This window comes from Ovis canadensis, chromosome 3, assembly GCF_042477335.2.
Source record: "Ovis canadensis isolate MfBH-ARS-UI-01 breed Bighorn chromosome 3, ARS-UI_OviCan_v2, whole genome shotgun sequence".
Taxonomy (NCBI): Eukaryota; Metazoa; Chordata; class Mammalia; order Artiodactyla; family Bovidae; genus Ovis; species Ovis canadensis.
Window position 1 is genome coordinate 7,848,236 of NC_091247.1, and position 12,951 is coordinate 7,861,186.

At 49.1% G+C, this 12,951-nt stretch overlaps 1 protein-coding gene across 9 annotated transcripts in view; it reads right to left on the reverse strand.

The window, feature by feature from the left end:
* Nucleotides 1–903: 903 nt before the first annotated feature.
* Nucleotides 904–12,951, reverse strand: part of ODF2 (outer dense fiber of sperm tails 2) — a 30,139-nt gene continuing 18,091 nt past the window's right edge. For 8 of the 9 annotated variants that reach the window (XM_069580044.1, XM_069580043.1, XM_069580048.1 and 5 more), the window contains exons 14-21: nucleotides 11,227–11,362; nucleotides 8,821–8,931; nucleotides 8,555–8,659; nucleotides 7,461–7,619; nucleotides 6,024–6,124; nucleotides 4,226–4,388; nucleotides 3,677–3,802; nucleotides 904–3,273 (exon numbers count right to left, since the gene is read on the reverse strand). In XM_069580044.1, coding sequence (XP_069436145.1) covers nucleotides 3,085–3,273; nucleotides 3,677–3,802; nucleotides 4,226–4,388; nucleotides 6,024–6,124; nucleotides 7,461–7,619; nucleotides 8,555–8,659; nucleotides 8,821–8,931; nucleotides 11,227–11,362 — 1,090 coding nt within the window. In that variant the 3' untranslated portion in view covers nucleotides 904–3,084. Of the gene's footprint in view, nucleotides 3,274–3,676; nucleotides 3,803–4,225; nucleotides 4,389–6,023; nucleotides 6,125–7,278; nucleotides 7,620–8,554; nucleotides 8,660–8,820; nucleotides 8,932–11,226; nucleotides 11,363–12,951 lie in introns of those variants that run through there. The other variant, XM_069580052.1, reaches the window with a different exon arrangement.

The window sequence follows — 12,951 nt, forward strand, 5'->3', positions numbered from 1 at the left end:
GTCCAACTCTCACATCCATACATGACTACTGGAAAAACCATAGTTTTGATTAGATGGACCTTTGTCAGCAAAGTGATGTCTCTGCTTTTTAATACACTGTCTAGGTTGGTCATAGCTTTTCTTCCAATGAGCAAGCATTTTTTAATTTCATGGCTGCAGTCACAGTCCTCAGTGATTATGGAGCCCAAGAAAATAAAACCTGTCACTGTTTGAACATTTTCCCCATCTATTTGCCATCAACTGATAGGACTGGATGCCGTGATCTTAGTTTTTTCAATGTTGAATTCTAAGACAGCTTTTTTACTCTCCTCTTACACCTTCATCAAGAGACTCTTTGGTTCCTCTTCAATTTCTGGTGGTGGTGTCATCTGCATATCTGAGATTGTTGATATTTCTCCTGGCTATCTTGATTCCAGCTTGTGAACTATCCAGCCTGGCATTTAGCATGATATACTCTGTGTAGAAGTTAAATAAGCAGTGACAATATACAGCCTAGATGTACTTCTTTCCCAATTTTGAACAAGTCTGTTGTTCCATGTCCAGTTCTGTTACATCTTGCTGTGCATACAGGCTTCTCAGGAGAAGTTCCATTTGGGTGTGATGAAAATGTTGGAGAATTAGACAAAGATGGGGGTCACACAACTTTGAATATATTAAAAACTACTGAATTATACACTTTATTTTTTTCTTTTCTACTTAATATGTATTTTATAATAATTTTGTATTGATGTCATGACTGGTATTAATCAATATATGAGAACAAATCGTGTTACATCTCAATTTTTTTTATGAGCACAAAGTCAAAAATATATTTACAAGCTTTCTGAAAGCATATACATTGGCGCTAAACAAGATGATAACATGTAAAATAGTATTTTTAAGTAATTATTTCAGACATCTCAGTATGGAAATGGGAGCATTTTCTTTTATTCTTAACCATGTTTTTATTCTGAGTTAGATCCCAGCAGGTGGAACTGATTGCTCTCTTCCAATGATCTGGGCTCAAAAGACAAATACAGCTGCCGATGTCTTCATTGTATTCACTGATAACGAGACCTTTGCTGGAAGTGTCCATCCTGCTGTCGCTCTTCCAGGGTTGTTATAACAATTGCTACTCTTTAGTTGCTAAGTCATGGCCGACTCTTTTGTGATTCCTTGGACTGTCCTCCTCCAGACTCCTCTGTCCATGGGATTTCCAGGCAAGAATACTGGAGTGGGTTGCCATTTTCTTCTCCTGAATTATACACTTTAAAAGAGTGAATTAAATCTATCTCAATACATGAAAAGCTCATCATTGCCTGAGGCCAGCTTTAACCAGGACACTAACTTTTGACCCTTTTGCCCATTTCATGGGGTCTCAGTTTGAGGCAGAAAGGAAAACTCTCGAGTTTGAAGCAATATAAACATTTTTCATTTTCACAAAATCTCTTTTTTGTAATACAATATTTTACAAAGAAAAACCAAACATTTTAAGGAGACTCCCAGCCACGAAACCAAAGAGAGTTCCCACAGCATCATTGCAGATAGCAGAATCCTACACTGAAGGGGTTATTATTAGCTTGATGATAATAATGATGAGTTATACAGAAATGTATGCACATTGGTGTAAGTTTGTCAACTGTCTTTTCTTAGGAAGATCTTTCATACATTGTATGAAAGTTCAAGTCTACGTTAAAGATGTGAAAATAGGCTTGGTTTTGTGGCAATGGTAGCTGGTAGTAGTAATTTCAGGGACCTTCCTTGGCAAAATTAAAAGCTAAGATAAAATTTAAGAACAAAACTAACAAAAACAAATCATTGAAAGCTGTAAACTACAAATGTCTCTAAAGCTGGGGGGGGGGTGCGGGGGGGGGGTGCGGTTCTGGGAGTGCAATCCAGATGCCTGTGTGGTACCACTGCTTTTGGGGACACGGGAATTCTCCAGAAGTTCGGACCTGGGTTAGAGTGGCTGAGAGGGAACCAGACTGGATCACCCAGAGGACAATACCATCTAGAATGAAAAGGTTAGGATTCACCACAGAACACTAAGTGTGTTCTCTTCACTCCGAAGAATACGTTGTTCTTTTAAATAGAGGAACATGTGAGGAGGACAAAAATAGCCCATCATCTTTCAGAAAGCAATTAACATTTTTAAAGACAGACACAGCCCATCTTCCTCCTAACAGCTAAAGCTGTCTGCCCTCACACACAGCACCTTGCCATGTATCTCCTCCGGCCCTTTCACAGGATCGCAAAGCGAAAGCACGTGGAGGAGAAAGCGCCGACCCAGTCAAAATCAAAGAGCCTAATGCTCCATGCGCCACATCCTGAAAAAACGTTTACTGGCTCTTGCGCAGTGTCTTATTGAATCATTTTTAGAAGAGGGATCGTGTGGGTAAAGGAGACCATCCCATGGAGCCTTAAATATTGATTATAAAAGCTTTTTGTAAAACACACACATTTCAAGAATAAATGCATTCCACAGACACAAACCTAGCCAATAAAAAAATCAGTGAGACTGGGATTGTACTTTTACAAGGCGAACTTGTAAAACACAAACCCTCGAGTGTCTGTAGGGAAGTGCATGAGGGCAAGTGGCCTTGAGGAAACTTGGCCACAAGTGGGAGGGGAGCACCTTGGAGAGGACACCGTACCCATGCAACGAGGAAAGCAGCACGAGAATGCGAGGCGCAGCGAGGACCTCTGCCTAGCAGCTCCTGCTGGCTGGAGTCAGGGAAAACCCGAGAGTCATAAAAAAGAAGAGGGCTGGAAAATGTCTGGAGGGAAAGTCCAGGCCAAATATTCTCCTGAGAAACGAATGAGCCAATCACAGTGAGTTAAAACCTGACCCTAACAGTAGTAGCTTTAAGGCCTGTTGGGGTAATTAGAACTTTCCATCAGGTGACACTATCAGAGACGAGAGAACTAACTGGGTTCGGCTCTATCCCCTGCTGCTCGAGGCACTTTTCTGGAGTTAGTGGCTAAGACAAGATCCTGAACATACTTCATCTCAGGAAGAGAGGAAAACCAACAGGCTTTCCAGGTATGGCTTGGCGACACCTCCGTTGCCACGGGATCCATCTGAGCTCCTAGCCCAGCAGCGGCTTAGGTGGGAGGAGACCGGGAGCGGATGGGAGAGCTGGTCAGGTAGGGGGCGTAGGGGCCATCTCCAAACACGTTGGCGTAGGACGACTTGAGGAACTGCACGTAGTTCTGCATGCTGCGGTTGGTGCTCTCCGACTGCTCCAGGCGGTCTTTCAGGTCCTGTAGGCGGCTCTGGTAGCGGCGATCAGCCTGAGAGAAGGAACGGGCAGGGGGCCACGTGTGTGGAACGCCCAGAACAGACCAACCCCAGAGGCCAGGGGATGAGGGCTGCTAATGGGTCGCTTTCTTTCTGAAAATATTCTTAACCTGGATTGTGGTGATAACCGCACAACTCAGAATGTACTCAAAACCACTGAATTGTACAATCTGAATGAGAGAGTTTTATGGTAAATGCCGTCTTAACAAAGCTGGTAATAAGCAAGGGGAAGGGCCTGGAATATCCTGAAGGGATGGGAAAGTGATGGGAAGAAAATAAAACCATGTCATATTCATAAAAAGAACAGAACACAGTGCCCTGGGGGCCCCAGGAGGCTCAACCTCAACCCATGCCCTTCTTGTCTGCTACCACCGCCCCACCCCCAGACAGACTCACATCGTCCCGGCTCCGCCGCAGCTGGCTGAGCTCGGTCTTGGTCCTGCTCAGCTGGGTCTCAAGGTCCAGGATTTTGTTCTGGGCTGCTCGCTCCTTGGAGGCTGCATGCTCCTTGGTTTGTTCCACCTGCCCAGAAAGCACAGAGGTGGGGCTGGCTTACCCGACACGAGGACACCTGGTAAAGAAGAGGCTGGGCCGCTCCCACTGACCAGTCTCACTGTGGAGAATTCTCTGGAGCCTCAGGGCGGGAGCTAGCTACGGAGACAACTTCTGCAAGCCTGCTTCACCTGCCCTTTGCCAACGCTCCATGAGTTACCACCTCAGATGTGGAACACCTGACTGAGGCCCACTCTGGCAGCAATGACAGAAGCAGCTGTTGAGTCCAGTGCCAAGTCCTTTACAATCACTGCTCATTTGATCTTCATGATAAATCCATGGGGGCAGGTACTACTATGATTTGCCCACTTTTCAGATGCGGAGATAGGCTCAGAGAAGTTAAGCGATGTGCCCAAAGACACAGAGCTGCTTAACAACAGATGTGAGACTGACCTGCCTCCTGGCGTCTTCAATGGCGCTCTCCAACTGCCTCGCCAGGGTCCCACATTCCCGTGTTTTCTCCTCCAGTCGCAGCTGGGACTGATGGATTGCCTCCTCCCTCTTGGCAATCACCTGTAGGAACTCGATATTCTGGGCACTGGTCGCCTCCAGTTTCCTAGGTGAAAGCATTCAGTCAGAGCCTGCTGGTCCCACTATGTGTCCTGTTCCACATGGCCGGGGGCTGCCAGCCACACTGGACCGGGGGTCACATCACACCAAGAATCTCCAGGGAATAACAGGAATAAATCAAAGAAATCTGCTGATCATCATGACAGCAAGGAGCTGTATGGAGAGTGGGAGAAGCGAGCACAGACTGACAGTGGGCTGTGCCACATACGTATATCATCACATGTAATACGGCAGCTTGCAGCTCAGGAATGTGGGTTCCATTCTGATCTCCACTTTACAAATGAAGCAACTGTGCCAGAGAGGTGAAGTCATTGGCTCAAGGTCACCACAGCTGGTACGTCTGTCACCAAAACCCACACCCCACCCCCAACTTCTTCATTGCTGCCACCCTCAGCAAAGGGACTTCAGCTGGACCACTCAACATCATTTGTGACCCAGCCATGGGGCAGCAGTGACCATCTCGTGTGCACACATGGTCCCCGCTGCACTTCCAGAACACCTTCCAACCTCAGGAGTTCTGTAAGTCCTGCAACTTTCCAGCTGCATCTTTGAGGCCAGCAGAGTAAAGGTGGAACCCAGGGGAGACCACTTGCTTAAAGTCCCTGCTGGCAGGCTGTGTGAGCCACCTGGGCCAATTGCAGCCTCCTGGGATTCCCCAAGTCTTTCATCACTGAAATGAGGGCTCCAGCCCTCATGTTATGGACACTAAAAGCTCTGGAGGAAGACAGTCTAAGTCACAACTTTGCAAGTCACCAGCTATGTGCTCTTGGGCAAGTCACCTAACCTCTCCCCAAGCTCAGTTTCCTTGTATTTAAAATGGGGATAATACCAACTCATATATACTATCATTTTGTACACCAGGTAACATGCTAAGCCCTTTGAGGATTATCTCATGGAAGATACACAACAACTCCAAGAACTGGACTTCTCCCTACCTTGGTCCTTTTCTCAAGATGAGTAAACAGGGTGATGAGGTTCAAAAGGATGAAATGATTTGCTCAGGATCACAATGCAGGTAAAGTGGCCAAGTTGGGATCAACGGCCAGAGATTCTGATTCCAAAACGTGAACTCTTTTCCCGACTGCCTCCAATAGTCCGTAAGTAACGGAATAGATCAGAAAGGTCTTGGGAAGGGTGACCAGGAATAAAGAGAAGAATGCGGGGGAGTGTCTCCCACCTCAGCACCTGGCCCTGCTGGTTTGCTTGGATGAAGCATGCCTTTCTGATAGGTGGTGCCTATGGGTGGTCTCATCCTTTTTTTTAATTTTTCTTTCTACTTTTTGGCCACACTATGCAGCATGCAGGATCTTAGTTCCCTGAGCAGGGATCAAACCCAGGTTCCCTGCAGTGGAAGCGCGGAGTCTTAACCACTAGACCACCACTGGGTGATCTGATCTCGATCACAGTGTCATGGAGCATACCCCCTGGCCAGAGACCACCTTCCTCTCTCCCACAATGCTTACCACTGCAGTGCAAACAGCTTTTCCTCTGAGGTCTGCCTAGTACCTTCCAGGGCCTCGAGTCCCTCAAACATTTCTGCACACTGAGCCCAAAGCAGCTAAGTGGCTAAAAAGTCTCAGGTCCTAGGAAGAGGACAGAGATCGGACCAAGTGCCTCTAACCTCTCCAGTTCATCCACCTTCAGACTCAGCTGTTTATTTTCCTTCTGGGAAGCCTGATGTTTCTCTCTCGCCATCTCCAGCTTGTCCCCCTGGTGTTCGATCTAAAATGACAGGAACATAGACCGGTTTACGAAAGAACCTCCAGGTACAGCCCTCCCTTATCCCTGTGACCTGTCATCCACACCCAGGAGAGAGGCACGCTGCCCTCAGCTGGCATCCAAGTCTCAACGCACAACCTGGAGGAGAGAGGAGAGTGGGGACAGGTTAGGCCCGACCCCTGAGACCGAAGGCTCTCCCACACTGAGAGAAGCCAGCTTCGATCCTGAATAGCCACGATGACACATTCTAGTTCAGGAGAGGCCAGTCAGTAGGATCTGGGCAGACATAAGAAGGCAGAAGCAGACAGCAGGCCTAACTGGTCCACGCAACCCACTACCAAGCTTTACCAAGGATGTTGGTGGGACTGCTGATGTCATTCTCCTTAACTGGGGACCAGTGCAAGCAAGGCCACAGGAAATCTATCAAGTCCTTCAGACTGGCAGGTTTGAGAAGTCATCCAGAAGACTCAGACATTCAGGCCTGAAAGGCCCTGAGAATACTCAGGTTCAAGAGTAGGCAGGTGATTTAAAGTACTGAGAACATGGGCTTGGGAACCAGACAGAGCCGGCTGGCTTCCAGTCCCTGTTGACAAGCATTATTAATTCAGGAGAGTGTGACCTGTGACCTCAGGAAATGACTTCTCCCCCTCTCTGCCCTCGGCTGCTTTTTGTGAAATGGGGAAAATAAGACCATTCGCAAAGTTCCTGGGAGAATTAAATGAGAGAATGCTGGAACACAGAGCACGTGCTCAAAAAATGGCAGCTACTTCCACTGTTACTGCAAGGACGCAGGTGTAGAGAGGGGCAGGGTCTCACCCAAGGTCACAGTGCAGATGAGAAGCGTACCATTTCTTAGACCTTGCCGGCTTGGTTCCAGGCACCCAAAGGCAGATTGCCTCTGGGAGAAAAGCAGTCCTCTGTCGGGACAAGCTCAGGCAAGGGGTCTATTCAGACTAGGGAAAGGCAGCTAAAGCAAGAGAAAGATGGAGACAAAGAAAACTTATGGCTTGGTGTCCGCTGGTGGCATGAGGCTTGAGGACAGCAGCAGAGCACTGAAGGGCAGAGGCCGGCGGAGACTTGGAGCGCTCGGGGAGCGGCGAGAGCAGGAGGGCCCGGTAGCTCCTATAACTACAATCACTTTGTGCAAACACAAGGCATTTGGCACACCAGACTTTTATTTCACAGCACTGATGATAGCTCACTCCTTTCAGAAAGCGGCAGCCAAGAAAAAGGAAGTGGTCCTCCCTTGGGGGGGGCGGCGCGGCATACGTGCAGCTCATCTTGGTAAGCGGGCCCCTGCTCGGGCCAGTTCGTGGGACCCTTTCTGCCAGTCCCTTACCCGGCTGCGCAGGTCTGATATGATGGCTGTGAGGTCAATGTTCTTCCGCTCATAGCCCTGCAGCTGGTCCTGGCACTCAGCCAGCTTAGCCTCTGTGATCTTTAGAATATCGGGCAGCTGCTGCAGGTCAGCCAGCTGGGACTGGAACTGCCTCCGCGCCTGGAGTGGGAGAGAGGAGCCCACGGTTGGGAAGGGCCTGGTGGCTGCAGCAGCCAGACAGAATCCTTGGGAGGGTGGGAAGGCTGCCCTCAGGCCCCCAGAAAGGGTCCTGCAAGGCCCACGGGCAGAAGTGTAGCCTCCCAGTAGGCCACTAAAAACATCTTAGCTGTTCTCTGGGGGGACGCATTTGGCCACTTGGTGACTGCAGTCTGCTGCTCCTTCACTCATTGAAGAATAATGGCAACCAGGACCCAGGCGTTTCTCCCTGAATTCATACAAAACTTACACAGGTGCTGCTGGCCCCACCTAAGGACTCTGAGGATCAAAGGATCATTTGCCCAAGGTCACTCAGTTAGGAACTGGCAGAGCCAGGATTCAAGTCTAGTGTAACCCCAAAGCTCCTAGGAAGGCAGTCACAACGCTCTGGGTCACAGGAAAAGCTACCACCTAGCTGGTCTTCACCCACCCTTGTATTAAGGAGGAGTGTGAGGACTGCAGAGGGGTGGTGACGTGTCCAAGGATAAGCAGCCAGGTACTGGCTGAGCCTGGACTCAGTCTGTCTCCAAGGTCACTATTAAGATGATCCCTTTGCTTCCAGACAGCCAAGCTGTCTCTAAAAGAATAATGCTTTTTTGAGGGGAAGGGGACAGGAGGCAATTATTTGGTTGGCCCAAAATAAAAACTTCACACAGAATGCCTGCAACAGGCACTCCTAAGGCTTGATAGATCTGTGGATCTGAATCCACCTGAATGTTCCAAGCAGGGGAAACTTTTTTTTTTTAAGGAAAACCAGGATGAGAAAGAGGAATAACAAGGAAGCAGGAGAGAGAAAGAAGAGATGAGAAGCACACCAGAGAGCGTCAAGGACAGACAGGAGGGACAGACTGCAGGCCCGGGACTGGGGAGGGGAAGAAGGCGAGCACGGGGAGCAATACCGCTTCAATCTCTTTGTTCATCTCATCTTTAAGGATCTTGTTCTCTTTGTCACAGCGTTCCAGCTGGGCAGCCACTTCATCAGCCTCCAGTCTGGTCTTCATCACCTGGGGACCAACAAAGCATTGGGGCATCTTGGGTAGAGCCAAATTTTGGTAAAAAAAAAAAAACAACAAACACCTTTTGTGGGGGAGGCCTCGGGGTGAGCCTCCCTCCATAGCAGGAGGTGCTGCTGCCCTGGCAGGGCTGATGGCACCGGACAGCCTACCTGACTCTTATAGTTGTCAATCATTCCCTCGTAGTTCTTAACCGATGCCTTCAGCTGCTGGACCTCGATGTGCGCCTGGTTGAGCTTGTCCTCCATTGGGGCGAAGCTAGCCTAGAAGGGAACAAGGTTAAGGTTAACTGGCTCGTGGGTAACCAGCAGGAAAGGTCCCGGAGCAGGTGGCCAAACCAAGCCCTGGCTCCTACTCAGAGGGGCTGGCAAAGGGAAGCCCCACCTACTCGCCCCTGTCAGCAGGTTTCCTCAGAGAGGCACCAGGGCGGGGCTCCCGATATGACCAACTCAAGTGAAGACGGATGAAAATAAGAGATTCCCATGTTTTTCTGTTCTTATCACAAAAGCAATGCATTATTGGGAGTTCCTTGGCAGTCCCATGGTTGGGATTCAGCACGTTCACTCCTGGGAGCCAGGATTTGATCCATTTTTAGGAAACTAAGATCCCAAATGCCTCGTGGCATGACCAAAACAAGGAAAAAAATGAGAAAAAAGGCAACACAGTATCATTAAAGAAAATGGAGATAAAACCCAGAAAAATAAATCATGATTCCTTAGTATATGGCTATATATTGATGGCTGTGTAGATATTTTATTTTTTCCAATAAGCATGGGATTCTATTATATCCAGTGCTTTGCAACAAACTTGTTAATTAACAAGTATGTTGAGAACTACTTCTCTCATCAATAAATGTTCTATAACCCAATGCTCACCTTAGCAGATGGGACAAAATAAAGTCACGGTATCTCAATAAAATAATAAGCACTCATTTAAAAGAAAGAAAGCAAAAGAAAAAAAAAGATATCCATGAAACGTGGTTGAGTGAGAAAATCAAGCTGCAGAATAACAGATGGAAGAATGAGTGTGCATATGTTTGAATATGCAGGTTAATATCACAGTAGAAAAACTGGAATAAATGTACATATACAGTTGAGAGACCTTCGGTTCTGCTATCACATTTCTGTGATGTTTTCAACTTTCATATAAGCATATTTCACCTTTGTAATTATGATTACCTCTGTAATTCATGTCTAGGAAAATACACTCCTACAAACATTTTGAAGAGCTACACTGTATTTCACCACACAGACATACTGTCCCTTCAAATAATACCCCAGTTAACTGCTAGACGTGGGGTTGTCTGTCATTTATCCAACAATTGCACTGCAACAAATGGCACACGAGCGCTCTCCCACCTTTCTAAAATGAAAAAGATGTACAGTACCAAGTGTTGCTGAGGAGACACGGAGCAGATTCCTCGCACCCCCCTGGTAAGAGCGGAAACCTGTGCCACTGCTCCACTGTTTGCTGACATGTGCCAAAGGTCAGTGTACCACCTAGTGACCGAGCATTTCTACTCCAAGGTACAGGAAGCCGTACCGCCCGGACAACCGTCGGCAGCAGAATGGATAAACGTGTCATGGTATAATTCCTACAATGCCACAATGCGCAGGACAGAGGGAGATGGACCACCACACGCGACGTAGATAACTTCCACAGACAGAACACCGAAGAAAAGCCACAAGGGCCAGGCTCAGAGTTCAAAACCAGGCCAACTCATCTGCAGTGACAGAAGTCAGGAAAACCGTTCCGTTAGCAGAGGGTGTTTGTAACTAGGTGAGGTCACCGGGGTGGCTGGCTTTAAGGTTCCATCAGGGTGACTGGTGGACAAAATAGGTCTGTTTTGTGTACCTTTCTGCATAGTACTTCCTTAAATCTATCTATCTTAACAAAAATCAGTGGAAAAAAAAAAAGACACTATTGCCCAGATCAGTTAAAAAGCAAGATCAAACCTGGCTCTGCAATGTCAAACTCTGTTGGCTGCCTCTCACCACTGGGTTGCTGGAGGGAGCTGAGCGAATGGTTAAAAGCTAGTTACAGCCCCAGAGTCAGACTGAAGTTCAAATCTGAACTCCCAATACTTCCAAGGGCAGAATCTTGGCAAGAAACTAAAACTCGCTCTAAGCGGTCTCCTTACTCTACAAAGTGGAGTAATTATCACATTATTGGGAGGTTGCAGTGAGAGTGAATGCATGTGGATGGTCCAGCAGTGCGCCAGGAGCATCAGTGTTAACTTCAAGGTCAGATCTACCTCACATGCATGGGCTGAATGTCATGTGGGGCACTTCACCCGCCTCACCCCCGACACAGGATCGCACTTCCTCCCCTAAGGCAACTGCAGCAACAGCATGGCAGACATCCTGTTCGGGTCCTGCAACTCTACAAGGTTTGGTCAGGCCTTGAATCGGGTCTCCCCGACTCCAGAGGAAGCCTTCTTAGCCCACTGCTGCCTCCAGGCTCTTGGGAGGCCCCGGCGGTCATTTCTGGGCCCAACCAGGAGTGCCCAGCCGTCTGCTCTCTACCCGAATGTCCCGGGCCCAGCCCTCACGACCCACCTTTAGCCTCTCGTTCTCTAGCTTGAATGCGGAATACTCGGCGGTCTGCCGGTGCAGTCTCTCCACCAGGCTGTCCCGATCTTCCCGCATCTTCTCCTCCAAGGTCTGTTGTTGGTTTACGAGATCTGTCACCCGGCTGGAAGGTCACAAAGCGAAAGCAGACACAGTCAACCCCAGGGGCTACGAGCAGCCTGCGTCTTTGTGTGGAGTGGGGCCTGTGGTTCCTTCCCAGGTCACCCATGTCCCTCTCCTTGGCACCTGGGCTGCTCCCAGTCTCCACTGCGAAGAGCAGCTGCCCCCGCATTGGTGCCCGTGGTGTTCCTAGGTAGCCTGCTTTCATATAACAGCCTTTAAGGTCTACCTCCCTTCCCTCCAGCCTCCCAGAAGCCTTCTCTGTTCTAATCATCCCCCAAGGCTAAGACACTGTCTGAAGACAAGGGCCACGGATGCGGTCCCTTCCCAGCTCCCCACAGCAGTTCCTGATCTCTTAGCCCATCAGGAACTGAAGTCAGAACAGAACTCCCAGGCTCAGAGGTCAGGGGTACCCCCAGGCATCCATCTCCCTCACACACACATCACACTGGGGTTCCATCTCCCCTAGGTGAGGGCAGGTGCCACAGAGCAGTAAAAAGGCACACGGGTCCCCCCCTCCCCTTGCCCTAGCCCCCCTTCCCCTACCCTCAGGCCCTCAGCAGGGGCTCTAATCCAAGAACAGAGACTGAGGCCTCGGAGGAGCCTAAGGGCTCTTGACTAGAGACCCACCACCGCACCTTTGCACAGCATGTGCTCTGAGCATTGAGAAATTATAGTTTGCCACTCAGCAAATGTTTTGCAAGTACTAACTAGGCCCAAGCAAATGCATTCTATTGCTTCACCAGCAAATGCCCGCTCAACTTGAAAAACCCAGTTCAGACATCCCACCTCAGGACACGTCTTCCATGATCCCTTTCATCTGTACCTCAGATCCTTCTGCCTTAACTATCCATTTTCTCCCACTAGAGGGAAAATCCCAAAGGTAGGGCCCTGCATAAGGCCCGGCATTTAGCAAGTTTCCCAGGATATGTTTGCCAAATTGAGTTGAAAACAACCAAAGTTATTCCTCAGGCAAAACATTCCTGACCTAGAGACCAACTTAGCTCCCCTGTGACCCCTTAGCCCAGGGAGTCCAGGTCTCTGTAGCCCTGTCTCCTCCTGCAGTACAGGGTTAACGCCCTGGGGAAGGCAATGCATTTGTTTCTTAACTGCTGTAACCGTAAAGGCCAATACACAGCCTGGTACATAGTAGCTGCTCAAGAAACAAATGAATGGACACATGAATTCGGCTGAGCCGGAGAATGGTCACTGTTGATAGCCACCAGTGATGAGGAAGGTGCGTCAGTCACCTTCAACTTGAGGCCACTTTTGCCCCCTACTCCCAGGCCGAACCTCTGACCTACTGACTGGCAGACAAAGAGAAGCTGAGAGAAGACAGGGCAAAGGCAGAAACCAGCTGCGCTGCCCCCCAAGAACCGGAAGAACCCCACTGTGGCTGGGCCTGTTTCCCTGCTGTGCAGGTTAGGGCCCCGCTCTGGCCCAGGTTTGAGCAGAGAAGGCCCCTCCATAGCGCCCAGCAGGGAGTAGGACCCTGGGGCAGAGCTGGAACCAGGGCCTACCTCAGGGCCAGTCCAGTGCAGGCCTGGACCAGAGGAGACAGACGGCACCCGTGTAGCTCACGCGAGCTGCCTC